The sequence below is a fragment of the Prunus dulcis genome, chromosome 6, assembly GCF_902201215.1.
Source record: "Prunus dulcis chromosome 6, ALMONDv2, whole genome shotgun sequence".
NCBI classification, from domain to species: Eukaryota; Viridiplantae; Streptophyta; class Magnoliopsida; order Rosales; family Rosaceae; genus Prunus; species Prunus dulcis.
In genome coordinates, this window is record NC_047655.1 from 20129849 (window position 1) to 20153778 (window position 23930).

Sequence of the window (23930 nt, forward strand, 5' to 3'; positions counted from 1 at the left end):
AATGCACGCCACACCATAAATACTGACCTATAAAGGCGAGCGCTGAATGCATTGTGTAAATGAGAGCTGTAATTACTTAATTTTCTTGTAGTGTATGAGAAGAACCCAAAATGACACATCGTAATTGATGGTTTATTTCAAACACCGAAAAAAAAAATAGAGAAATGAGCGTACGTAAGTGAATCGGGAAGGGACGCTTGAGCACACAAAAATAACCAAAAAGCCAAGATAATTTTATTCAACTAAAGAAGGGTACATATGCTTGAAATAAGAGATGACAATCTAGGCTAGGTAGGGGGGAGATGACGATCCAGGCTAGTGGGGGATGAGCACCCCTATCCAGCCAACTTAAGGATCTTAGATAAAAATGTTAATTAAATAATATTATGGAATAGGGTTGAAAGAAAATCAACATAAGCAATGGCAATGATGATGGTCGCCAAATAGTTTGCAGATGCCTCCTTTCTCACAACCTGAAGTGCAAAATTTCCAGCACTTTCCACCGTTTGGGTTGTCATCCGCACCAGGGACACACTTTCCAAGTTCAGGATGATCAGTACAACACTTGGAACCTTCAACAGTTGCTATCTTCCAAACTGAAAATAAAAAAAATAAAATAAAAACACTATTAATTAATTCTTCAAAAAAATTATAATCTTAGCGCGACATGAATCAAAAATAAAAAAAATAAAATTGTAACATGGACTTGTGCAATATATAAAATTATATTACAAAATATTTACGGAAAAAACAAGTGTAAACATAGGTTTATGCACTTGAATAAACCCTAAATTCTTAGATTAATAGTAATTAAAATTAATCCAATATGAGTTTTCTATCGACTCATACACTGATATGATCAACCAAAAAAGAAAAAGAAATAATAAAAAACCCTAATAGCTTGCATGCATGGACATCTGTTTGACCATATATATAGGAGATTGTAAATACTTAATTGAAAAGCCTAACTAATAGGAAAAGAATAAAATATATATGATTGAAGATCATTGAAACAAACCATCGGTGGTTGACAAGAGCACCAAAATAAGGACGAAACAAGGGATTGTAAACTTGGCCATCGTTTTTTTTCTAGAATTCACTTCACTTGTTCTGCTAAAAAGTTGAGACGATGTGCGATTTATATAGAGAGTCAAAATATATAGTCATAAATATATAATTACGTTCAAAATATATATGGTATTTTTAGGGAATTAATTGACCTTAATTACGTGGTTATAAATGCTACAAATATATATAGCTGAGTTGACTTTTGAGAATTAAGCCTAGTCTTCAATCACGTCGGCTGCAAAACTAGGAAATGAAACGCATACTTTCTTTCTTTTATAGGGTTTTTATTATTATTTCAAAATCAATTATCTTTCCTTTCAAGATGCATGCTAGTTATTCCTGGTAGTATGATACTTCCCCTTAGGATAGGATCATTTTTGTTCTTGTAATTTGCTTCACAATAACGTTTCCGTTTCTTATATAAAAAGTAGAAAAAGAAAATAGTACCAAAATCAAGCAGAAATTATATCTTTTCCAGCTCTTCTTCTAATAGATATGTGGTACCAAAGAGGATGATGCTGCCGTCTAGCTTTTTCAAATCCCAAACAACCAACTATAATTTCAACCATTGAACAAGCTTTTTCAAATCTCAATTTGCAATATTGATAAATAGTTGTTTGGGATTATTGAAAATTGAAATTTTAAGAATTTATGTGTTTCGCATCTAAGTGAGGATTGGATTGGCTCTAGTTTGGTTGTATTTATGTGTTCTGTAATTTTCTTGCTCTGTTGCTTGTTATTTTTTGTTCTTCTTCTAGGAATTTTTGCGAGTATTTCAAAATACAAAAAGAAATTTTATTACTTAATTATGTTAAATTTAATTTCCCAAATTGTTTGGTTTGTTTATCTATTTAAAACTGAAATTATTTTATGTATTTATTATATATATGAATTATACAGTTATGAATTTATTATATTATATAAGTGTTAATATCTATTTGATTGGGTTTTAATTTCGTGTTATTGCTGTGGTCTTATAATTGCTTTTAATATCATTTCCATACCGTTGGCCTTTAAATATTTGAGTCCAAAAATTACTTGTGTCAGTTTTGGTTGACCAATTTCTATTTTGCATTTGCTATATTGGTTTTGCCAACTAACTTAAAATTTTTATAGCTATTAATTTCTGAAAAATGGGCAGAACTTTTAATGTTCTTTATTACAATTGGTTTAATGCCTTTGAGAAGCAACCAACTATAAAAAGCCTTATTTTAGAGTATGAGAAAAACGTTGGAGCAACATTGGCACCTTTCTCCAATTTGTTTTCTTTTATCAAGAGAAAGATTTGAGTTGTTTATTCGATTTAAGTGCATTGCGAGTGTATGCATATGAGGGTCATAAGTTGTTGTATTCTGGAGGGTAGGCCGCCATACAACCTTGCTACACTGAGGCATTGTCTTTGAGATTAAAATCCATAATTTAATATATGAAAATCCAAGAATTAGATTGATTAGGTGGTTTGGATCATTGAAAAAAATTTCGTAGGGAACCTTATAAAGTGTCCCTCAAAAGAAGGGGACTATATATATATATATATATATATATAATTCTTTTGTGTCGGTGTGTATTATTGTTGAACTTTTTTTGAGATGTTTTTGCTTGTATTGATAACGAAGCTATAATGCAACGTTTTCATAATTAGAAAAATTAGTTGTGGTTATAGCTTGTATTGTGTTTATACCACGTGACTATAATTACCCGATGATGACAGTAAAATGAAAAGTTAATACTTAATAATTACCTCTAGTTGCTCCTAATTATGACTGACCAAAAAAGAATCAGCACCAAGCCTTTCCACTGCTTCTTTCTTCTTACTTGGAGAGGAACTTATCACAGTGACCTTCGCTCCAAAAGCTTTGGCAAACTTCACAGCCATGTGACCAACGCCACCAAACTCGGCCACGCCCAAGTGTCTGTCAAGCTTTGAGAGTCCAAAATATTTCAGGGGGCTATATGCGGTGATCCCGGCACACAACAATGGGGCAGTACCAGCTAATGCAAAACCATTTGGGATTAGGATTGCATAGCGCTCTTCGACAACCATGTTATCTGAATACCCACCAAAGGCTCTTGTCCCATCTTCATGATGTCCATTGAAGGTCCATAACATTTTGGGGCAGTAATTTTCTAAGTCTTGTTTACAGTTATCGCATGGGCCACACGAACCTATTATGCACCCTACTCCGGCTATATCTCCAACTCTAAATTTTGTGACATTATGCCCAATGCTTGTCACTTGACCCACAATCTCATGCCTGCAAAAGTTATCAAACAAAATGTGATAAATTTATTTAATAATACAAAGTCTTTAGTATTGATTGATATATCATTTCAATAAATTTACAATCTTTAGTATTGATTGATATATCATTCCAATAAATTTGCAATGTAATTTTTTTTGGGTTCAAAGAGTAAATAATAATAAAAGGTTGTAGGGGCTTTTTCTTTTTGGCAACTATGAATGGGCCTGGGTTGTTGTAAAGAGCAAATAGATGGATCTGCCCTTGTGTCTGAGTTCAAGGATGAGAGGTGATGCTTGCTCTCTCTGGATGTGTGTTGTCACATCCCGGGGTCGGCTCCGTCGTAGCACGATATTGTCCGCTTTGAGCCACCCTCTCTGCACTCACGGTTTTGTTTCTGGGAACTCACGAGCAACTTCTCAGTGGATCACCCATCTTGAAATTACTCTAGCCCCAACTCGCTTAACTTCGGAGTTCCCATGACTCCGAAGCTAGTGAGCTCCTAAAAGGCCTCGTGCTAGATGGAGGTGGGCATTTACATACAAAGCACATCACCCCCTCTCCGTTGGTTGATGTGGGATGTTACAATCCACCCCCCTTAATTATCACATCCCGAGATCAGCTCTGCCGAAGAACTATATTGTCCGTTTTGGGCCACCCTCTCTACCCTCATGGTTAGTTTTTGGGAACTCATGGGCAACTTCCTAGTGGGTCACCCATCCTGGGATTGCTCTAGCCCCAACTCGCTTAACTTCGGAGTTCCCATGACTCCGAAGCCAATGAGCTCCCAAAAGGCCTCGTGCTAGATGGAGGTGGACATTTACATATAAGGCACATCACCCCATCTCCGTTGGTTGATGTGGGATGTTACAATCCACCCCTCTTAATTGTCACATATTGAGATTAACTTTGCTGGAGAATGATATTGTCCGTTTTGGGCCACCCTCTCTATCCTCGCGGTTTTGTTTCTGGGAACTCACGGGCAACTTCCTAGTGGGTTACCCATCCTGGGATTGCTCTAGCCCTAACTCGCTTAACTTCGGAGTTCCCATGACTCCGAAGCTAGTGAGCTCCCAAAAGGCCTCGTGCTAGATGGAGGTGCGCATTTACATATAAGGCACATCACCTCCTCTCCGTTGGTTGATGTGGGATTTTACAATCCACCCCCGTTAATTGTCACATCTTGAGATCGGCTCTGCCAGAGCACGATATTGTCCGTTTTAGGCCACCCTCTCTGCCCTCATGGTTTTGTTTCTGGGAACTCACGGGCAACTTCCCAGTGGGTCACCTATCCTGGGATTGCTCTAGCCCCAACTCACTTAACTTCAGAGTTCCCATGACTCCGAAGCCAGTGAGCTCCCAAAAGGCCTCGTGCTAGATGGAGGTGAGCATGTACATATAAGGCACATTAGCCCCTCTCCGTTGGTCGATGTGAGATGTTACATGTGTGATGATAGGTAGGAGATGCCCTTTTTTATAGGGGCTGGAAGCTCCTTCATCCCAAGAAACCCTAGCTGGTTCTTCCTCAATCTGCCAAGTCTTCTCTTCCCTTTCTCTTCTCCTCCTTCGATTCATCCTCATTTTTGTGAAATCCTTCTCAGTCCAAACACACAGAGACAAGATTTTTGGGAGCTCTAGTGTCACATCCTGGGATCAACTCCGCCGTAGCACGATATTGTCCGCTTTGGGCCCCCTCTCTGCCCGCACGGTTTTGTTTCTGGGAGCTCACGAGCAACTTCCCAGTGGGTCACCCGTCCTGGGATTGCTCTAGCCCCCAACTCGCTTAACTTCGGAGTTCCTACGACCCCGAAGCCAGTGAGCTCCTACAAGGCCTCGTGCTAGATGGATGCGGGTGTTCACATATAAGGCACATCACCCCCTCTCCGTTGTTTGATGTGGGATCTTACAATCCACCCCCTTAAGGGCCCGACGTCCCCGTCGGCACACTCGCACCACACGGCAGAGTGGCTCTGATACCAAATTATCACATCCCGGGATCAACTCCGCCGTAGCACGATATTGTCCGCTTTGGGCCCCCCTCTCTGCCCTCACGGTTTTGTTTCTGGGAACTCACGAGCAACTTCCCAGTGGGTCACCCATCCTGGGATTGCTCTAGCCCCCAACTCGCTTAACTTCGGAGTTCCTACGACTCCGAAGCCAGTGAGCTCCCAAAAGGCCTCATGCTAGATGGATGCGGGTGTGCACATATAAGGCACATCACCCCCTCTCCCTTGTTTGATGTGGGATCTTACATCTAGAGCCTTCCTGCAGCTGTTCCAGTGGCTATCTCCTATCTTTAGCTACTACCTCACCTTCTTTCCTCCCATATTTCATGGCAAGAGCTAGTAGGAGAAATAAAATGGGTAAGGGCGTTGGTCTAAATGGTGCTTTTTCTCCTAACAACCTGCACGCGCTAATATCCTTTGGTTTTTTTGAATGATCTACCTTGAGGTTTGCTTTGGCCACGTGTTGGAGTCTCCTAGCAGTCTACATACATGGGCAACCCTTGGACTTTGTCGTGGTTTTGGTCTCCAGCCACGTGCTGGAGACTTTCAGATATTTTCTTGGTCATTTGGGCCTTCCTAGGGTGATGGGTTAGTCTACTAAGGGAATGTGCCAACTTCTTAAAGTGATGGACAATTTTTATTAAGGTGATGAACCAATTTTCTAAAGTAATGGACTACCTTTTTGTGTCTTTTATGCTTACCCACATATTTGGGCTCAAGAAATGAGCTCGAGTTTTGGGGCTCCCAAGCAGTCCAAAACTTCCATTTCTTGGCTCATCAATGGGCCTCATGAATACTCATTACCATCCATACCACAACCCACTTAGCAAGCCCCGAGCATTTGCGTGGCTTAGGGTCCACTTAAGTTTGTAGCGTGGCTAAGTGTAAAATAAAGGGTTTTTTTTGCTTCGCATGACATGTTGATTGGTGTGCTCATGCTCGAATTTCATCGTATTGTAAATGGCTATGGTCAAGTCAAAACGGCGCTTGGCGGGATAATTAGCATGGGTTCATAAAGCCAGTGCATTTTATAGGCTTGCTACAACTCTTAGCGTGACAAGTTACATATTTGCTTGGTGTGGCACGTCGATCGTGACTCGTGCCAGAGTGTATGACGAAACTTTCGCGAGCCCAAATCAGATTTCTTCTCAGTAAGGTATCGCATTAGGCCGGGAATATATTTAGGTCTAGCCTTGGATTTTTTGGGCCTCAACAAAGGTAAATTGCCATAGAAAAAGGTAAGTAGCATAACTTATACTTTAGGGACATTGCAAGTCAAAAGTTCTTATCTCGATAGTTAATAAATTTCACCAACCTTGTCTATAATTTTTACCCGGGGACAGTAGGATAGAGGGTCGGCCATACTCTATTCTTGACTAGATGAGTGTCTCCATGGAAAATTGCAAGAGTAGAGTATCTTTATGGTGATATCATTATCGCCGTTAGCCTTGTACACAAAATCATGCAACGATCCCCATATATTAGAAATTACAAGTCATGCACAATACATAGTTTAAAAGATTTTGAGCCTCTCCATTTATTAGCAATTGGTTTTATCTTATGCAGTCGAATGTCAAAAAAAAAAACGAAGAGGTTGAATTTATTACCTCCTACTGAAGTTAAAGGGGGGAGAGAACTCCTGAGGAATCTCTAGCAGCCCATCCGTAGGCATTGACAGGTTGTTTTGCTTCAGCTGCTGCTTTAGACATTGTCCCTAGCTCCAATTCTCCGAAGATATCAAGTTGTTTTTTTTTTTTGAGATGATGACATGCATATATTTACAGTATGAAAGATCGATACGTCTTCAATGAAATCATATTATTTTTTGAGCTAAGAACTAGTACAAAGATTAGGTCAAAATGGACTCTTTTACCAAACCGTCGGCAATAATTGGCCAAATTCTGATACAAATTTTTCAGTTTTTTTTTTTGTTTGTTAAAATAATAATAACAAGTGCAATATGTTAAAATCAAGGTGAGATGGTTTATAGTTAGCTTGTAAGTTTCAGTAAACGTGGGTTAGGCCAATTGACGAATGCAGTAAACCTATTCCTTTGCACTCAACTTTATTTCAGAATAGTCTAGCGCTTGTATTTAAAATAAAATAAAAACCACTTAAGTTTAATGCAAATTGCTACTAGGTCCAGATGCTTCTACAATTTGGTTTGTTTCATTTGTCAAAAGCAGCCCATATGGAAGATGCCAGTCCAAGACGCTGCGTTTTGCGTGCTGTTTTATTTTGTCGCAAAGTGCCACGGAACAGAAGAGAGGTTGGGTGAGCCTCCTAATTTAAAGCTGCTACTACCACAATTAACTAATTTTCCGTTTGGTTCCACAGAAAGAAACTAAAGCAAAATTTAGAAAACCAATTATAATAAACCAAAACTATGGGTTTGAAGCCTGTTTATGATTCACTTATGTATATTCTTAATGCTTCTTTCATTGTTTATTCATATATGTATCTATGCATTTGTATTTCAGTTGTTATTATGACTTACTCTTGCTAGTTCTGTGTGAAAATTGTCGTGTGGTTACAATGCACACCAACTGTTCGATGAAAAGAACTTCTATAACAACACTAGGATACATGCATGCATGATATAATTGAATGGAAGTACGGTATATTGGAAAATAGAATTCCTTTTTATAAAAAAAAAACCCTTTTGAAAGTAATCAAATCCTAATCCCTGGATACGATAAATGCTCTGAGTTATCAAGGGTAAAAGCAGCAGCATTCTTGTTGAAAATGGACTCTGCGTCTGTGTGGTTGTAAGTCCTTGTCTGTAGGATTAACATGAAACATTTTGTTCCTTTAGATATTGGTTAAAGTTAATTATTACATTTCATAATCTTCATTCCCCTGTTATTTAGGTGCTCTGATTGAGATTGGTAGAGGGTGTTTTCTGCAGCCATGTCTGCGACCAAGATTCGGACAAGTTGCTTCTCTCCCAACTTTGTAGCTGCAAACTCACCTCAAATCCCTGGACTCAAGCGTGGTCCTAATGGCATAGGCAGATTGAAAAGAAATGTAGAGCAGAGAGAAAAGAAGTAAAGCAGAGAGAGCAGAGAGAATTTCAGAGATAGAGAAGAGACTTGTTGTATTTCTCATTAAGTTCAATTGAGCACAACTACAGACTTTATATCAGCTGAGTTAAAGCCTTGTTCACGTGTTTTCTAACCTCTCTAACATCTGTAACCTTCTCTTATCAATACTAACAGTTTTCCTAAACTGCCTAACAGGTCTAACAATATCTCAACAGCTTTATTCTTCAATCTTCTTACACGTGGCAGCACTAGGACAATTGATATCTTTACACATTTCATCTGGGATACTGGAACTTGACAGTAATCTTCTATCACTAATAGTTTATCGGCAATAGTTAAACCAAGCTGAGGTGATTAAATTGGATTTTGTTTTTTTAAAATTATTGTACCTTTTTATTTATTTATTTATTTTTATTTGTAGAAGTTTTATAAGGTTGTCTTTGGTTTGTAGAGATTTTAGGTGGTGGGCTTTCCCTAGGAAGCCTAGTCACGGTGATGGAAGATGCAGAAGTATCTCATCATATGCTTTTGATTAGAAATTTTATGTCTCAAGGACTCGTTCACAACCAACCCCTTCTCTGTGCAAGCCCATCCAAGGACCCAAGACAGTTTCTCGGTACTTTGCCTTGTCCAGCTTTACCCAAAGATGATAAGTCTAGTCATCGAGATCCTGATCAGGTTGTTCTCTTCTTCCATTCTTCTCTCCATGTATTTGTTCAATAATTCTGTTTGTAGGGTGAACATTAGGAAATTTATAATTTCTTTTATTAATTTTCAGGAGAAAGGGTTGAGAATAGCTTGGCAATATAAGAAGTATTTTTGGGAAAATCAGCAGAGTTTTGATAGTCAAGGTGGCAAGTTTGTCCTTATTTTATTTAGTATGAGATATGCCTCCTTCGCTCATAACTAGTTTAGATTTCAAGAGCGGTTTGTTATGTTGTCGTTGTCCAAATAGAAAACATGAGTTCTGCAACGAATTTGATTTTGGGAAGCCCTTGGAGAGGTAATTTCTAAGCAGGACGTGTATTGATTGGTTTAGCATTCAAGAGTCTCCAAATCTTGTTGCCCTTCATGACCATTGCGCCACATTTTAATCTCAATTTCCAAGGTATGCTACTGTTGTCTTATGTTTTCCTGCCTAGAGATATACTTATAGGATGTGACATATCTGGTTAGTAAAATTATATGCATGCCAATTGGTTTTTCACAATGTCAAACTAGCTTTGTTCATTGTGGAGACGAATTTTCAGTGACTCTATGTCATGTTTATGCGTGTGTGCGTGTATTTTATGGTGGGACCAGTACAGATTTCATGAAATTGAATGTCTTTAGTATTCATTTTTGCAGCTTGTGCGAGGAAATGAAACAATTACATTTAACCTTTTATTTCTAAGAACTGTTTATAACCTCTTTGATCTTAAAAAATCAAATGAGATTGCCGCCGGATGTTGTAATTCTTTTTTGTTTTTTTAATGGTTCTTGTATATTTTAAGAAAATCTGAATTTGAGTCCTCAAGAGTTGTCATTAAGACTCCACTACTTGGCGTGTAATGAAACTAATAATCCATAAGGTATTTTTGGTGGCCACGGTCATATGGTTTGTTTTCAATTTTTTCTTCCTTTTCGTCTCTTTTTCTCTTTTAAAGTTTGATCATACATTATCTCCTTCTTTTGGCTGAAAATACAGAACTGATGACAGCATTTCTTCTGTTGCAACATGGTTAGTGGAAATTGTTATTTGGTCTTCAACTTTGTATTTGATTTAGCCTCTAAGTCACAACTGCTTCTTGTTTCCTTTGCTTCAGTTTTGTTGTTAGGGCTCTGAATGACTTCTCATTTCATTGCTTCTGGTCAAAGCAATTCCAGGTTAATATCAGCTTTAACATTTGTTTTTGTGCTATCGAATATTTTGACAATAATAATCTGTAAAGAAACATTCATTCAGACGAGGACAAGGAATTGGAAAAGCTCCTTAACGGTAACATGGTTGGCCTTCTCAATGTGCACAAAGTTGCACGTATTAATACACAGGTAATGTAAAACTGTACTTCACCCATATGAATCAAATTTTCCGTCTCTCTTTTTTCGTTGGATGAAGTTAGCATGTGAACTTGCCATGAATGTGTAAACATGCACCTGCATGACCCACCTTTTCACTCAGTCATCCTTAGAACACCTTTGGTACTATAGCTTTTTCTGCTAACATTTCCATTACTATGAACTTTTGGTTGATTGTTATTCATAATTTCTAATGCGTCATCAGGTTCATGTGATTCTTGAGTCAACAACCTTCTCAATAAATTTGAAAAAGCGGAGGTTTATGGTTTTAGAATGTCTAAACCAAGTCCCTATCGATGGTTCAAGTGGAAATTCGTATGGCACTTCTAGTAGTTGTTCTGTGTCCTCTAAAACTGGGACGCTTGATTTTTAGCTCTCAACTTATGACATTCATTTTAGAAATGTCATCGATAAGAAATTAGATTGTTAAAGTTAAATCTAGGAATCATCCATCAGCCATGATTGCATATAACTCTCTGTGTGTTTCTACAAGATGTTTGATGAAGCAGTAGGAACAATTAGAATATAGGAAGTTTTTATTTCCCAAATAAAATTACGAAAACAAGGTGTTTGCTTTTCTCTAATTTAATACACCGCCGTTATGCATTATTTACATCTCTCTCTCTCTCTCTCTCTCTCTCTCTCTCTCTCTCTCTCTCTCTCTCACTCTCTCTCAAAATTAAGATGTAGACTTTAGTGTGTTTCCAATATCGATTACAAATCGATATTTGACATCGGATTTGGCAAGACGTTCCATGGCAGTGTTCAAATAATCAACCGGGATAACCTCAATGTCAGCTGTAATGTTGTGCTTGACTGCAAAATCAACCATCTCTTGTGTTTCCTTCATACCTCCAATCCGACTCCCAGCTACCATCTTCCTGCCTGTAATTGCACCATGTGCAAAGGGTAAGACAAAAAATATCAACAAGTAAAAGGCAGTCAACTTGTCATTCGGAGTCAAGATAGATGCTTACCCATGAGCAAAGAAAAAGCTGGAATCTGAATATTTTTCTCTGGTGCAGTAACCATCACAAGCTTTCCATTGGACTTTAACAAACCAATTAAAGGCAAAAGAGGATGGGCGGCAAAAACCGTATCAATGATACCATCCATTGTTCCCATGGCAGCCTACAAATTACCAAACAACTAAATCAATCTGCTGAAATCAAGTCATCATCACCATGGCAACTTGTTCAAACAATCACCTGCATCTGATCTTGATCATGGATAACTATAAACGAATCGGCATGAAGATGTTCAATTGCTTCCTTCTCCTTATTAGGGGAGGTGCTGATCACTGTAACCTTCACCCCCATGGCCTTGGCAAACTTCACCCCCAAGTGCCCTACTCCACCTAGGCCAACCACACCCACATGCATTCCGGGTTTGTCTAGTTCAAAATATCTCAAGGGGCTATAAGTTGTAATCCCGGCACAGAAGAGAGGAGCAGCACCGTCAAGGGGAAGGTTGTCCGGAATACGAACTATGAAGTGCTCATCGACCACCATGAAGTCGGAGTAGCCTCCATATGTTGTGGTTCTGTCGTGGTACTTTTCACCATAGGTGAGTATCAGTTCGGGGCAGTAATTCTCGAAATTATTGGCACAACTATCACAAGATTGGCAAGATCCCACCATGCATCCAACACCTACCTTGTCTCCAACTTTGAATTTTTCTACTTTGCTTCCTAGCTCTGTCACTACACCAACAACCTCATACCTGAATTCAATCAATCAGTTACACATTTGGTTAGTTAAATGGACATCACAATGAATTCCACATACTAAGTTCAATAACATAAAAATAATGGTAAAAAATGTTGTGCTGTTGACATTCAAACCATTAATTAGATGGATATTAACATGAGATGAAACTAATTAACTCTTAATCTAATGATATTTCTTCTTTCAGTGTCAGAAGAGGTTGGACCTCACTCCCACGTCGTTTATCGAGATTCCCAAAAAATAAAATTTGTATATTTGTGAGACTTTGTATACGTACCCAGGAACAATAGGATAGCTAGTGGTCCCCCATTCATTTTTGACCTTGTGAAGGTCCGAATGGCATATCCCACAGTACAAAACTCTTAAAGCCACGTCTTTCTCTCCCGTTTTCCTGCAACCAAATCCCTTCAAAAACTGAGTTCATTGGAAGGAAAGATTGTACCAAACTCAAAATAAAGCATGGAGCTTATACGTGTTCAATATAATATTTTGTTTTAATTATTGAAGAAACCAAAGAAAGACTGGTATTCCTAGAGTGAAAAGAAAGCGGCAAATAAATAACAGGCGAGAAGATATAGAATATATAACAACCTTCTTGAGATTTTGAAGGGAGAGAGAACGCCAGAAGAATTTGTGGCAGCCCATGCAAAGGCCTTATTTGGGTGTTCATGCTCTGGAGATACCATTTCCATTATCTCCCTCTTACAATATAATATAGATGAGAGTCTGAGGTGGGTAGAGAAGAGATTGTGAAAGTAGCAATTGCGATGTTGTTCATATATATATATATATAAGGAGAGAGGATGTGGGTCCTATCTACCTCAATTTGATAGGGACTCGTCCAAAGTAAACTGCTTCATGACGCATTGGGTGAGCTAAGGATGATAAGTCAAGAGATTAATTAGACCAGAAGAAAAACTCCTCACCAAATTTAAGAAGACATATTTTAATGGTTTTTGCAACTTCTTTTTAACAAGACAAATTTTACTCGTCAAAACCATTGTGGCGAGGCAAATGTGAGTTTCCTTCCAATTTTCTTCTCCCTTGTGTTAGAAGCTGCGTAAACCATAAAATACATATGCTCTTGTTGTCAATCGTCGTCGATCATGTTGTTGCCATGATAAATAGTTTTGAATGATAAAATGAATGTTCATTATTGAAAAGTCCTAATAAGATCTGTTCATCTAATAAATCACCTTTTAAAAATCATGAATCATCATTTAACGATCATCTCTTCAAAAAATCAATCGTACCTCACCCGAAAATTTGATTCCAAGATACACACACCATTCCATTTTATTTAAGATCCATTCTATCACATGTGCTGACAGACAGTCTGATATGTTTACACAACAGCCACAAACAACAGTTAAGACCACAAAATCGAACTTTTAATTTCGATTGCATGATGCACAACTTAAAAGGCAGGAGGCTTCAATGTATTTCCAACGTCGATAACAAATCGGTATCTGACGTCCGCTTTCGCGAGGCGCTCCATAGCAGTGCTCACATAGTCAATAGGTATAACCTCAACCTCGGCTGTTATGTTGTGCTTGGCTGCAAAATCAATCATCTCTTGTGTCTCCTTGACACCTCCAATGTTGCTACCACCTACCATCTTTCTTCCTATAATTGAAAAATAATGTTAATACACACTCATCAAATTCTCTCAATCAAAATTATAGCTTTCTTTTGTCCAATCCAATGTTTGAACTTTGAAGTGAGTTACGCCATTTATATGCGCCTTACCCATTAGCAAAGGAAAAACAGGAAGCTCATGGGGCTTCTCTGGTGCACCAAGCACCACAAGTTTTCCGTTAGTCTTCAACAAACGAATCGAAGGCAAGATAGGGTGAACTGCGGAAACTGTGTCGATTATACCATCCATTGTGCCCATGGCTGCCTACAAAATTAAGGTGACAAAATATTAGATCATCCTCCTATATACATAAATGAAAGTCATTAATGCAACTTGACAATACCAGCATCTGATCTTGTTTGCGGTTGACCAAAAACGAATCGGCTTTGAGACGTTTAATAGCTTCCTCCTTCTTACTAGGGGAGGTACTAATCGCTGTAACCCTAACCCCCATAGCCTTGGCAAATTTCACTGCCACATGGCCTAGACCACCAAGGCCAACCACACCGACATGCATGCCGGGTTTGTCGAGGCCATAATATCTCAACGGGCTGTAGGTTGTAATCCCGGCACAAAGGAGAGGAGCAGCACCCTCAAGAGGCAGGTTATCCGGAATACGAATCACGAAGTGCTCATCGGCCACCATGATGTCGGAGTAACCTCCATACGTGGTGGAATTCCGTCGTGATACTCGGCACCATAGGTGAGTATAAGTCTGGGGCAGTAGTTCTCAAGATTGTTTGCACACTTATCACAAGATTGGCAAGATCCCACCAGGCACCCAACACCTACCTTGTCTCCAACTTCGTATTTTTGCACTCTACTTCCTACCTCTGTCACTACTCCAACAATCTCATGCCTGATTTCCCATTTAAATTGAGTTAACATTTGATTAATTACATGGCTAGCATAATCAGATATCAAAGTTGATTAGCATAACCATGTGCAGAATATGTAGCAAAGTGTGTACGTACCCGGGAACTAGGGGATAGGTAGTAATCTCCCATTCCAAATAAAAAACAAAAAACCAATATATCCAAGATTGAAATGAAAATGTAAATAAAATGAAACAAGATTTGAAGGAGAATATAACCTTCTTGAGAAATTGAAGGGAGAGAGAACACTAGATGAATCTCTGGCTGCCCATCCAAAGGCCTTTATGGGGTGTTGCTGCTCTTGAGACTTGGCCATATTTTTTTTCCTCTTACACTTAAACCACACACCGACTATATGTTAGTGTTAATCAGTATATATAATGGATGTAGTGACCGAGTGACAGTCTGAGAAGCAGCAGTATTCCCAAGTGGCAGTATGAGGGAGTTTATGCGCTGTCTGTGTAGAGAGGATGCGGCAGCAGGGTTTGGTGCATGCTGCTGAGTTGACGCATTTTTGGTGAAAAACAACAATGGCAACAGGAAATTATCAGAAATTTCCATGAAAGAGAAAGCTGTTGTTGATAGCCATGTCAGAATGATTGTGAGTAGAGAATACCACGTTAGAGCACTTCCAGCGGCAAGGGGAAGCCTGGACAGGAGAGGGCTTAGGCCCGCGTGACAGCGCCAGCGTGTAAGGACAAGCTCGGGCAAGGTATGGGGCCCATTAACCCGGGCAAGCCCACAGGTAAATTCAGCCTGTGCTATTGCCTGAGCAAGTGGCGTAATGTTGACGTCAGCAAATTCATGACTAGTTGTTGACTAGTCATAATTATATTTGGTTAAGTTTTAAACCGTGTGAATATTACTATCTTTCTGAATAGCATTTAAATTTACCCCTTGTCACCTGAGTACCCATTTCAAGGAGGAACTCCTCCTCAAAATAAATAGGGTTCTCACATTTGTCAAATTCTTTTAGCTGTTTTTAGCTTTTGAATTCCTTTAATTTTTTTCTTTTGAAATTTAGTAAGTGTTAAAATTCCATTAATCCTAAAGAGGAGTTCCTCCTTAATTTTAAGGTGCCAAACCATGCTCCCCGTTAATATATGCTCCTCATTACTACTGCCTCAGGTATGCTTGTTAATGTATGCATTTTATTTTTTTTCTTTTGGCTTCCCTTGACATCTTTGTAATAGGATTTCTATTGTTATTTATCAAGCTCAAGTTTAGATTGAGAATAGCTTCTTTAGGTGTTCTTAACTAACAACTATCCTATGGAGGTTCAAGCAAATTGGCAAAGGTAAATTGTGCATTGCATAACATTGCATTAAACTGTTTTCATAAAATGATGACTAGTCATCTGTTTCTTGTATGACTAGTCATCCTTGCTCTGTAGGATTTCCAGCTGGATAACCAACTTTTTTGTCCTATTCTCTTTTCTCTCTCTGTTCCCACATGTGATTCTGACCTAAGGGAATTTTTGTCTGTAAAGGCTAAGGAATTCCTCTTTGGGAAGCCGTCTCTTTGGTGTGGATTTTTATTAAAGGTTGGCTTGCCATCTTTCCGTTCTTCTTCCTCAAGAGGGAACAATATTTTCATCTATGAGTTTTTCCAAATTGATTTCTTTTTGAGAAACTGCATGTGAAATACTAATCTGCATCTAGCTACTTAAAACACTCTCTCATTTATATCTAGGTCAGATTCAAGATTGATTTCTTCAAGAGTATGGTTTCTTGAAGAAATTGGTCATTCTCATTTGAATCCAAATTTTGGTTTTGTTTGAGTTAGAGCTTGCAAGCTGGTGCCATGAGATGAATGAGCTGGAGAAGGAGCTGCCATTGCCATGAAGAACTGAGCTTCAAGCTTTGCTAAGTTGGAGAAGAAGATTGCACAAATGAGGTATAGCTCATCTTCCTAAATAGATCTAGGTTTTTCTTGAGCTTGCTTGTGTTCCTTTGTAAGAATCTTTTTTTACTTAATGGATTGCCTGGTCGGTTGATGACCCCCAGTTTTTCCCAATGGTGGGTTTCTAGGTGAACAATTTCTGTTTGCATCTCTGTAATTTTTCTGGGTTTGTGTTCTTGGTGGTTGACTAGTCATCATATGAATTATGGGTTTGTGTTCTTGGTGGTTGACTAGTCGTCGTATGAATTGTGGTTGACTAGTCATCATATGAATTCTGGGTTTGTGTTCTTGATGGTTGACTAGTCATCGTATGAATTGTGGTTGACTAGTCATCATATGAATTCTGGGTTTGTGTTCTTAGTGGTTGACTAGTCATCGTATGAATTCTGGGTTTGTATCCTTGTAGTTGACTAGTCATCATTATTTGCTGTTTGGTGTTTGCTTGATTATGTTGTCTTCACACACTTTCACCATAGTTGTTGCTAGCACAGGGGATGCCTAGATTGATGGGTCCTTCTGAGTGCCTAGGTTGTCACTAGTAATTCTCTAGGCTTGCAGGTACATCTTGGTATGCTCTGTGTATGTTATTATTTGGTATAATTCATATCTGACAGTTGACTAGTCATAAGAGTATTTGGTCAAGGTCTAGAGTGTGTGAAGTTTGTTGCGTTCTTGGTTGAATATCTTTTAAATTTACCCCTCGTCACCTAAGTACCAATTTCAATTGGTATCAGAGCACCAGCTCTTAACATAAATAGAGAGATCCTTTGGGTGCTAGTTGGTATTAGGTGTGCAAACATAAAAATGGATCAAATTTCTCCTTGCATTCATGATGAGCTTGCCTTGTTTGTTAAGAATTATAGAAGGGTTGTCAAAGATAAAACCAAAGTCACTAGGAATTGTCAGAATCTTCCTAGTTCGTCTACTCGTGTGTCTCAAGAAAATGTTTTGAAGGAGATGAATTTTTTGGACTCTTATGGCTTTAGGGAGAACAAAAGTTTGAAGGATCTTGTAAAGTGCTATATATGTGGTGGTGCCGATTACATTGATGTGAAATGTGCAAATAACCACATGATAGAGTCTAATGGGAGATAAGAGTCAATTAGTGCACAATGGAGTGATAATGATAGTGATGATTCCAATAACTATATCACTTCATCTTATGAAGAGGCAAATAATTTTGCCCTTGTTGGTTCTGTTCATAACTCTAGCCTTGCTAGAGTTCATGTAGTTAAGGAAGGAAAATCTGATTCAAGAAATGAATCTGTGTCTGGAGATGATAGGCAAGATGACCAGTCATACAGGGATCATGATGACCAGTCATACAAGGAATAGGATGACCAGTCATACTTGGGTATGTGTGAAAAGTATGATGTCCTTTTTACTGAAACTTCCAAGCTTAAGGAAAGAAATCTCTTACTTGAAGGGAAGGTAAAGAACCTGGAAATTCTTAATTGCACTTTTAAAGAAGCAAATAATGAATTGAGTGAAAATGTTAAGACCTTGGAGAGTGAAAGGGATTCATTGATTGTCATTAAAAATGACATTTCAAACCAAGTGAATGTGCTCAAGGAAAACAACTTGATTTTCCAAGCCTCCAACAAGAACTGGTTGACTCAGATAAATGAGGCAAATGACACAGTGATCAAGCTTACCATAGGGGCTAAAAAAGTAGATAAAATGTTGAATATGGGTAAGGTTCATGGAGACAAAACCGGTTTTGGTTATGGTTGTTCTAGTTTATGTGTTCCTCCTCCTTTGACCACATTTGTCAAGGAGTCAAATACAAAGTTTGATGTTTTAGAGCCAACTAGGACTCAAAGATTCATTCCTACTTGTCACCATTGTGGTGTGAAAGGTCACATTCGACCTAGGTGTAATGCTCTAAGGAATGTGTCTAGAGCAACCAATGCAAATGGCTTTAAGAACCATGTTTCATCTCTTATAAAACATGTGAGCTTGCAAAATCTGTTCTTTGTAAAAGGGATAAACATTCTTCACTTGCAAAATTTGGTTTCCCAAAACCAAAAAGGTTCATTCTTACTTGCCATCATTGTGGCACATTAGGACACATAAGACCAAAGTGTTTTGAGCTTAGGAATTTTGAGAAAAAGTTTTTTGTTCATTGCAAGAAAGTAAATGATGACTCACTTCAAACTCAAGTGAATGATCTTCTTTATAAAGTTGTCAAAATTCCTAAGGTGATCTCTTTGCCTCATAAAGTCTTAAAAGTGAAGCAAGTTTGGATCAAGAAGGAAGACCATGTTCTTCCTCATGTTGGTGACTAGTTTCTTTATTTTATGTATCTAGACCATTCTCTTGTTTGTGTGTGCTTCATGGAGTCTAGATACATTGTCATGCATTTGCACCTTGTTCTTTTGTTTTATTAGGATTCATTTGTTTTATTATTTTTAAATGTGGTCATTGCATGCATGTCATTCAATCATCTTTCTCACAGTGCTTTGAATCTTGGGTGATCAACAAAATTTCATGTTCTTTTGAACTTGTTGGTCTTGTCCAAACATTTTCCGCCGTCTCTTTGGTGTGGATTTTTAGGAAAGGTTGGCTTGCCATCTTTCCATTCTTCTTCCTCAAGAGAGAACAATATTTTCATCTATGAGTTTTTCGAGATTGATTTCTTTTTGAAAAACTGCATTTGAAATACTAATCTACATCTAGCTACTTAAAACACTATCTCATTTATATCTAGGTCAGATTCAAGATTGATTTCTTCAAGAGTATGGTTTCTTGAAGAAATTGGTCATTCTAATTTGAATCCAAATTTTGGTTTCTGTTTGAGTTAGAGCTTGCAAGCTGGTGCCATGGGATGAATAAGCTAGAGAAGGAGCTGCCATTGCCATGAAGAACTGAGCTTCAAGCTTTGCTAAGTTGGAGAAGAAGATTGCACAAAGGAGGTATAGCTCATCTTCCTAAATAAATCTAGGTTTTTCTTGAGCTTGCTTGTGTTCCTTTGTAAGAATTTTTTTCTACTTAGTGGATTGCCTGGTCAGTTGATGACCCCCAATTTTTCCCAATTGTGGGTTTCTGGGTGAACAATTTCTGTTTGCATCTCTGTAATTTTTCTGGGTTTGTGTTCTTGGTGGTTGACTAGTCATCATATGAATTCTGGGTTTGTGTTCTTGGTGGCTGACTAGGCATCATATGAATTCTGGGTTTGTGTTCTTGGTGGCTGACTAGTCATTGTATGAATTGTGGTTGACTAGTCATCATATGAATTCTGGGTTTGTGTTCTTAGTGGTTGACTAATCATCGTATGAATTCTGGGTTTGTATCCTTGTAGTTGACTAGTCATCATTATTTGCTGTTTGGTGTTTGCTTGACTATGTTGTCTTCACACACTTTCACCATAGTTGTTGCTAGCACAGGGGATGCCTAGATTGACGGGTCCTTCTGAGTGCCTAGGTTGTCACTAGTAATTCTCTAGGCTTGCAGGTATATCTTGGTATGCTCTGTGTATGTTATTATTTGGTATAATTCATATATGACAGTTGACTAGTCATAAGAGTATTTGGTCAAAGTCTAAAGTGTGTGAAATTTGTTGCGTTCTTGGTTGAATATCTTTTAAGTTTACCCCTCGTCACCTAAGTACCAATTTCAATGCTCCTCGTTACTTGTGCCTCAGGTGGATCAACAAACAATTGGCTCTTCAAAATCTCTGATTTGATAATTGGAAGCATTCAGATTTTAGGTTATTTGTGTAAGAATTATATATTCGTAGAAAAAATTGGCTAATTTGAGATATTTTTAGTTAAACTGTTATTTACACTCCAATAGAGAGATAAAGAACATAGCCCCAAAAAGGATTCTTGCAAACAATAGAATAAGATGCAAAACAATAAACACAACCATTGCAAACATACAGTGAGCAAAGTCAATTCTCATAAAGAAATTAGATATAAAAAATGCTTAAAATTCAACCTATATTAATATTTGAAATTGTAAACAAGATCTGTAAACGAGATCAGTTATCAATATTATCCTCTCACAAAAGACATCTACGGATGCGCATAACCAATATATTATCTCCCATTGCAGGCCGCACATATGTGAATTTGAGCATTCCAAACATGGTTGATATGTGATTGTTTTTCAAACTATTGAATTGGTGGAACTGGAATCCTTGATTGGAACAAACCAAACCAAATCCTCACCTGAAACTTGATTCCCAATCCCAAATCAGCAAACTTTTCCATTTATTCTTTTAAATAAGATCCATCCTATCATATTGTGCTGATAGTACCAAGAAAAGTTTACACAAAACACAACAAAAATTGAGACCACAAAATCAAACTCAATTTCGTTTGCCAGTTCATCCATTGATTTAGACCGAGATGCAAAATTTAAGTAGAGACTTGATTGCCTGTTCATCCATTGATGTAGACCGGGATGCAAAAGTTAACTAGACTTCAATGTGTTCCCAACGTCGATGACAAATCGGTATTTGACATCTGTTTTGGCAAGGCGCTCCATGGCAGTGTTCAAATAATCAATTGGGATAACCTCAACTTGGGCTGTTATGTTGTGCTTGGCTGCAAAATCAATCATCTCTTGTGTCTCCTTCATGCCTCCGATATTACTACCAGCAACCATCTTTCTTCCTGTAACATTTCCAAAGTAAGTACTTGAATAAACCATCATCCAATGCAACCCCATGAAAGAAGTGAGTTATGTCATAGGCTTACCCATTAGCAAAGGAAAAACTGGAAGCTCAAGGGGTTTCTCTGGTGCACCAACCATAACAAGCTTTCCATTAGACTTCAACAAAGCAATTAAAGGCAAGAGTGGGTGGACTGCTGAAACCGTATCGATAATGCCATCCATTGTGCCCACGGCTGCCTACCAAATTAGCAGGACAAAAGATTAATTAGATCATAATCTAGTTAAATTCATGATCATTGCTACTTGTTGAAGTAATCACCTGCATCTGATCTTGATCACGGCTGACTAAAAACGAATCGGCACGAAGATGTTCAATAGCTTCCTTCTTCTTATTAGGGGAGGTACTTATTACTGTAACCCTAACCCCCAGAGCCTTGGCAAACTTCACTGCCACATGTCCAAGACCACCTAGACCAACCACACCCACATGCATACCGGGTTTGTCAAGACCATAATATCTCAATGCGCTGTAGGTTGTGATTCCTGCGCATAGAAGAGGGGCAGCACCATCAAGAGGAAGGTTGTCCGGAACACGAATTACGAAGTGCTCATCGGCCACCATGAAGTCAGAGTAACCTCCATATGTGATGGTTCCGTCATGGTACTTGGCACCGTAGGTGAGTATATATTTGGGGCAGTAATTCTCAAGATTGTTTGCACAGTTATCACAAGATTGGCAGGATCCTACCACGCACCCAACTCCTACCTTGTCCCCAACTTTGAATTTTTCTACTTTGCTCCCTACCTCTGTCACTACACCAACAATCTCATGCCTACATTGCCCAATTGAGTGTGCATGCATTTCATTAGTTAAGTTAATCAAGAACTTAATTCATAGCATTAGTCCAATTCAAGGAGAAATCATCTCAGTCCCGGCAGCTGCCAGTATGTCATTCTATCACAACCAAACATTCCCTGTCCCACCCGAGAGTGGCCATGGGCCTCGCTTGGTTGTGTGGGTGGCCGATGCCGGACCAAAAGAATTTCTCTAAGTATAACATTGTTAAAATTGATAGAAAATGAATGTAATTTTTTGTTAAAAGTTTGTATATGTTTAGTATAATGGATGGCATATGACTACATACCCGGGAACCAGAGGATAGGTGGAAAAACCCCAGTCATTCTTAACCATGTGAAGATCAGTATGGCATATACCACAGTATAACACTTTGAATGCCACATCTTTCTCTCCTGTTTCTCTACAACCAAATCAGTTCAATTTTAGACAACAAATCTAAAACTGAGATCCTGGAAAGCAAGAACTACCAACTAAATCATAAAAAAAGAAAACAAGAAACCAGAAACTTGTGTACTTAATCATAAAAAAAGCAGACAAATCCAAGATGAAGTGAAAATGTAAATCAAAGAAACAATAATCGGATCTAGTAGTAGAGTTAATAATGTATGTACCTTCTTGAGAAATTAAAGGGAGCGAGAACACCAGATGAGTCTCTAGCAGCCCATCCAAATGCCTTCTTGGGGTGTTCATGCTCTTGAGATTTCACCATTTTTTCTCTTCAAACTTCAAATACAAATCGACTGATAGCAGAGTGAGAGTTTGTGTGAGGGACAGATTGTGAAAGTAGCAATTTACAAGTGGCACTATGAGACTTCATGCATGTATATGTAAAGATGATGTGGCAACAGGTTTGGTACTGAGCTGACGCATCGGGTGAGCAAAGGGCAGAGAGGGAATTTTTCTTTGCTGACCAGAAAATTTTCTTGCAAACGTACACGGTAGTCTTCGCAGTGCCTTTAAAATCTCTTGTATTCTTTATAAAAAGCTTGACTCCTTCAAAATGAGGTGCTCGTTCTAAAAATAAATGGAATTTTGCCATTTATTAATTTCTTTTTCTAAAATAAATGCTGCTCTTTTTATTTTCATTTTATTTTCTCACCCATCGTATTTTCTCACTTATCATATCAATTTGAAACAACACAATCCTGTCTTTCCACCTATTATTATTTCTAAAATATACTTTGAAAATACCTGTAGGATATCTATATATATGCCTGGAGAATGTTAAACAAGCTAATTCGAATTTTTTGCAATAAATAATGATCAACCTTTGAAGCAGGATTGATATGAGTTATCAATCCTGAGGTGTGCAAAGCTTAAAATAAATGAACACGCAGAGAATTATTTTACGTGGTAAAACCCCACCTCTGGGGAAAATCCACGGGACTCCTCAGTCCAACTCAAATCCACTATAGAACGATGCTTACAAGAAGTACTCACACACTTATCCTAGACTCATTCTAGATAATGTTTACCGACTTCTTCGTAACTCAACTTCTGTCACGGGATGATCTTCGACACTCCTTATGTTGAATGCAATACTGGTCACGATTGCTTCAAGCTCGCCGGAGGAAAACTGCCACCACAGTCTTTGTGCCCTCAATCGTATGAGTCACCGATATGCATATGAATGCAATATGAAAGATGAATGAATTCAATTAATCACCAAGCAACCGAAGCACTTGATGATTTACCAAGTGAACTAAGTACAGCAGCTTTTCCAAAATATATTCAATATTGACCAAGTGGAATCAGACGTTGGAAAGCTTAATATAACAAGAAGGCCAATTGAATATTCAATACACTTCCAAGACCAATATAACACTAAGACCTGGCCAATTGAATATTCAATACACTTCCAAGACAAATATAACACTAAGACCTATTGAACT

General features: G+C 38.3%; 3 protein-coding genes and 2 pseudogenes across 3 annotated transcripts; 1 reads left to right on the forward strand and 4 right to left on the reverse strand.

The window, feature by feature from the left end:
• Positions 1–2821: 2821 nt before the first annotated feature.
• On the reverse strand, positions 2822–6986 carry LOC117630435 (probable mannitol dehydrogenase). Its single transcript, XM_034363158.1, has 2 exons — positions 6922–6986; positions 2822–3323 (listed from the first exon to the last, which is right to left on the reverse strand). Exons 1-2 carry the CDS (start codon positions 6984–6986, stop codon positions 2822–2824), a joined length of 567 nt encoding a protein of 188 aa, XP_034219049.1.
• Positions 6987–7980: 994 nt separating this feature from the next.
• LOC117630437 lies at positions 7981–10789 on the forward strand (annotated as a pseudogene).
• Positions 10790–11095: 306 nt separating this feature from the next.
• On the reverse strand, positions 11096–12835 carry LOC117631210 (probable mannitol dehydrogenase). The gene is made up of 5 exons (XM_034364238.1): positions 12735–12835; positions 12421–12534; positions 11625–12138; positions 11394–11547; positions 11096–11301 (listed from the first exon to the last, which is right to left on the reverse strand). The coding sequence occupies exons 1-5, from the start codon at positions 12833–12835 to the stop codon at positions 11096–11098; spliced, it is 1089 nt and encodes a 362-aa protein (XP_034220129.1).
• Positions 12836–13560: 725 nt separating this feature from the next.
• Positions 13561–14973, reverse strand: LOC117630438 (annotated as a pseudogene).
• Positions 14974–20975: 6002 nt separating this feature from the next.
• LOC117633139 (probable mannitol dehydrogenase) lies at positions 20976–22756 on the reverse strand. The gene is made up of 5 exons (XM_034366830.1): positions 22650–22756; positions 22325–22438; positions 21499–22012; positions 21263–21416; positions 20976–21178 (listed from the first exon to the last, which is right to left on the reverse strand). The coding sequence occupies exons 1-5, from the start codon at positions 22745–22747 to the stop codon at positions 20976–20978; spliced, it is 1083 nt and encodes a 360-aa protein (XP_034222721.1). The 5' UTR covers positions 22748–22756.
• Between the last annotated feature and the right edge of the window lie 1174 nt (positions 22757–23930).

Coding starts and splice junctions, on each gene's coding strand:
- LOC117630435 (XM_034363158.1), bottom strand. CDS start 6,986: ATGCCTACGGATGGGCTGCTAGAGATTCCTCAGGAGTTCTCTCCCCCC. Junction 3,324..6,921: donor CCCTTTAACTTCAGTAGGAG/GTAATAAATTCA, acceptor TAACTTTTGCAG/GCATGAGATTGTGGGTCAAG.
- LOC117631210 (XM_034364238.1), bottom strand. CDS start 12,835: ATGGAAATGGTATCTCCAGAGCATGAACACCCAAATAAGGCCTTTGCA. Junction 12,139..12,420: donor AGCTATCCTATTGTTCCTGG/GTACGTATACAA, acceptor GATTGAATTCAG/GTATGAGGTTGTTGGTGTAG. Junction 11,548..11,624: donor ATGATCAAGATCAGATGCAG/GTGATTGTTTGA, acceptor GGTAATTTGTAG/GCTGCCATGGGAACAATGGA.
- LOC117633139 (XM_034366830.1), bottom strand. CDS start 22,747: ATGGTGAAATCTCAAGAGCATGAACACCCCAAGAAGGCATTTGGATGG. Junction 22,013..22,324: donor ACCTATCCTCTGGTTCCCGG/GTATGTAGTCAT, acceptor TGGGCAATGTAG/GCATGAGATTGTTGGTGTAG. Junction 21,417..21,498: donor GTGATCAAGATCAGATGCAG/GTGATTACTTCA, acceptor CTAATTTGGTAG/GCAGCCGTGGGCACAATGGA.